The sequence below is a fragment of the Drosophila miranda genome, chromosome XR (assembly GCF_003369915.1).
Source record: "Drosophila miranda strain MSH22 chromosome XR, D.miranda_PacBio2.1, whole genome shotgun sequence".
NCBI classification, from domain to species: domain Eukaryota; kingdom Metazoa; phylum Arthropoda; class Insecta; order Diptera; family Drosophilidae; genus Drosophila; species Drosophila miranda.
Window position 1 is genome coordinate 22,995,211 of NC_046674.1, and position 4,022 is coordinate 22,999,232.

Below are 4,022 nucleotides of genomic sequence, written 5' to 3' on the forward strand. Positions count from 1 at the left end.
TAAGACGAGTGGCTATCGGACTTATCGATAAGATATACCGTCCGACCCTCAGAAATATACCATAATATATAAATAAGTCCCTGATTGAGCGCGCCAATATAAATTATTGGAAAGTGAATGAGCGTCGAGGATTTGAGAGAGCAAAAATAAACCTGCGCATGGAAGTTTCTACACTCCTTGTTCTTAAATATGCCTAAAATAATCAAATTAAATAGATGAAATACCATTTCGTAAGAACCTTGCAATTTGCTTTGGCTGTTTTGGCCTGTTGTCCATACCCTTTTTTATAGCCCATTCAAAATAACGACTCATTTTTTCGTCGCAAGACAGAGCACAACCAGTGTGACCTGCTACATTTTGCAGTAGTTCGAAAAACTACAAATTTCTCAGCTGATTTTCTCAGCTGAAATCGATAAATGGTTTTTTTTCAGCTGATTTCAGTCCGATATAAAATTTAAAAATTCATAACTATGCCTACTTCTACGTAAGAAGAACGATGAAAAAACGAACTTAGCTCACTTAACCGCCCTTTCTTTCATCTGGATAATAACTTGAGTTAAGCCGCCGAAAATAATACAAAAAATAATTACTCTTGTGGGTCCATCCTATTCCCCATCTTTGCTTAACAAAAACAGCAAGATATCTTTTACCTAAGCTGCTCAAAAATTCTTCCGGATTCATAATTTTCGTGGAGAGTATTTCAGTACCATCCTGGCTTTTAACTGTTCTCTGTCGATGATCAGAAATCATATTCCTCGATTTTGATATTCTTTTTAATATTACCAGCTAAATAGGACGCTCAGCCCTAAACACATAATTTTATGCGATAGATTATTAGATAACTTTCAATTTTAGAGACTATTTTTGCACAACCACTGAACATACAAAAAAGTTCATAGAATCGCTCATTGGATGACAAAACCCCTTTTAACTAACAATGAAGGAAGCTTAAAAAATTTCCCGCTGGAAGGGCCAAATACAAATTAAACAATTAAAGTAGTATTCCTATGTATATGTACATATATATACAAAAATTAAACCCAAACATATTTGCATTTTCGCACAATGACATAAAATATTAAAAGTCATTAAAAAACATAGTTTATTATCTAGATCAAGAGAATTATAGTTTCGACGATTTTCATCGGTGGACAACAAAAATCACTTAAACGTTCTGTTACAAAAACCATGGATAACAAATTTTAAATGGTCACCCTGAAGAGCCGTGCTAGGGATGTTAGATGTACATATGATATATATATCTATATATAAATTGATATATCGATAGACATTTTTTTATTGGTGATATATATGTATGTAGGTGTTGAATTTTGAATTAATGTGATTAGTTTTGAAGAATATATCTTCAACGAACAACTTTTCTCAACTCTGAGCAAAATAACACAATTTTTCTGTTGTTTCACGTCGTTGTATCAGATATATGCTACTTATCGATGCAACAAAATATTGACATTTTTGTGCGATAGGTGGAATTGGTCGGCGCATTATTTAAAAAATTACAATATAAGCACCGAGATCCGATTTTGTAATTGTTATTTAAAAATGACAATCTCAGCTATGATTCGATATATAAATTTTACGGCATAAATTCTGAAAGAAAAAAACTATCGAATAAGATGCAAGGGCTGTGACTTTGTGACTTAAAAAGGGCAACACTGGCGAACAGCTGTTTGTTCAGCGAGAAAGAAGCAGAGAATTAGTCATCAAACAAAATTTTAAACGAAATTCCCAGAAAAGTCAGCAGATTTCCCAACCAGTTCAGTGCGTAAGACTATTTAAACTTTAAAATGAATCGCCTTTTTGGACGCGGCAAGCCCAAGGAGCCGGGCCCAAGCCTAAACGACTGCATTTCGGGCGTAAGTAGAACAAATATGCAGACAATAAACAAAGAAATGACGACATTTGTAATTACTCAAATAGGTCGATGCTCGGGCCAACAACATCGATGAGAAGATCGCCAAGCTGGAGACGGAGCTGCGCAAATATCGCGAGCAAATGTCCAAGATGCGCGAGGGACCAGCCAAGAACTCCGTCAAACAAAAGGCCCTGCGAGTGCTGAAACAAAAGAAAGCGTAAGTGCAGGACAACAGAGATCTCAGACATCTACTGCAACTATTGGTGTGTGTCCCACAGCTACGAACAGCAGTCCGAATCTCTGCGCAACCAGTCGTTCAACATGGAGCAGGCCAACTATGCCGCGCAATCACTCAAGGATACTCAGGCCACGGTGGCTGCCATGAAGGATGGCGTCAAGCAGATGAAGACCGAATACAAAAAGATCAACATTGATCAAATCGAGGTGGATTCCCATTTCTGTAGAGTAACCATTTAAAATGTTTGCTAATATTGATTTTCTTCCTGCAGGACATCCAAGATGACATGGCCGACATGTTCGAGCAGGCGGATGAGGTACAAGAAGCCCTGGGCCGCACCTACGGCATGCCCGAGGTGGATGATGATGACTTGCAGGCAGAACTGGACGCCTTGGGCGATGAAATGGCTTTGGATGATGACTCCAGCTATTTGGATGATGTGGTCAAGGCACCCGAGGCCCCAAGTCGGGAGCCAGGCGCCGACAGCATCGTCCCGGGAAAGGTTTGTGTTCTATCTATAAAAACGACTGCTTGGATGAGCTGACATTTTCATTAATCTTCTATAGACCCCCACTGGTATCGAGACGGACGAGTTTGGCTTGCCCAAGATTCCAGCCTCCCTGAAGACCACGTAGAGAAGGATCCGCAGGCGTCACACGATTTTCCATACTGTTTCAGGCACGCTTTGTACATTATATAAAAAAAAATATGGTTGGATCCATCAAAGATTTCACTTAAGTTTCACCTTTGTATGCATTTTCTGTTTTTTTTTTTTTTCAATAAATAGCCGGTAAAAACAAAGCCCAGCTATGATTGTTTTCGTTAGCAATTCCACGTTTTATATAAAATAGTATTTACCAGATTCCAGAATCTTTTCCCGATCGGATCATTATTACCCCCGGAATGAAGAATATAATATCCCGTATCTGATTCCCCTGCCCCGCTCTATTCCTCTGTGGAAGCTTTGGTTTCAATCATTTTAAGTGACAAACTTTTCAACTGCTTAATCTTAAGTAAAGCGTAAGCAAAAAGAGCGGATTTCAATCAAAGAGAGCCAGGGTGCCCAAAAGAAAAAAAAAAAAACCACCAGTTTTTGGCGAAATATCGCCCATACGAACCGTATTCCGTACTCTTTCGCGAGAGAGCTTTTGCACTGCAGTCAGATTGCAACTGCAGCCAGTACTCTCTTAACCTCACTCTTCCACACACACACACACTCCCGCCTTTCAGCCTCGCTTACACACAGATGCGCTCTCGCCGCCTCTCTCTCTGCATGAGCATGAACGAACCTGCTCATGAACTTGAGCAAACGCGCGCGTGTTTCTCTGCCGCCGCTGTCCGAGTGTGTGTGCGTGTGCGCGCGCTGTCTCCGTCTCTGTCTGCGTCTCAGTGCAGTCCCTCGGTGTTGTGTGCAAAAATAAAGCGTTCGCGTTCGCCGTTTAGTTGTCTTTTGACGGCTGGCTGTAACGGACGCAATTTTCCCCCACAAATAAAAAAAAAAAACGCTAAACTAATTTACAGAGAAAAACCTTCGCTTTTCAACAACAGCAAAAAAAAGCACCAACAACAAAAATCAATTGTTAAAACGTAACTGTAAAAGCGTGTGTGCCTCCACCCGCGCCCCCTCAACAGCCACTGCCACTGCCAGTGTCGTCGCTAATTAAACGATTTGCCGTGTAAAATATCCCCCGATCAAAAGTGCAATCCCCAACCGATCCGATCGTTTTTTTTAATCCATCAAAATGCGCCACAAAAGAGCCGCGGGTTGAAAAATCTTGAAGATTTTGTGAACCTTTTTTTGATTGTCATCAAAATGCTGCAGAAAATTGGCAGTTAATTTAAGAGCCAGGAAGGAGAGTCTTGTGTAATTTGAAATCCTGGTCCCCCGTCCCAGACCCACAACCGTCC

General features: G+C 40.4%; 1 protein-coding gene across 1 annotated transcript; it reads left to right on the forward strand.

Annotated features, from left to right (window-relative positions):
* Positions 1–1,685: 1,685 nt before the first annotated feature.
* Positions 1,686–2,852, forward strand: LOC108153466 (charged multivesicular body protein 5). The gene is made up of 5 exons (XM_017283496.2): positions 1,686–1,877; positions 1,942–2,093; positions 2,155–2,320; positions 2,386–2,616; positions 2,681–2,852. The coding sequence occupies exons 1-5, from the start codon at positions 1,809–1,811 to the stop codon at positions 2,747–2,749; spliced, it is 687 nt and encodes a 228-aa protein (XP_017138985.1). The 5' UTR covers positions 1,686–1,808; the 3' UTR covers positions 2,750–2,852.
* The last annotated feature ends 1,170 nt before the right edge of the window (positions 2,853–4,022 follow it).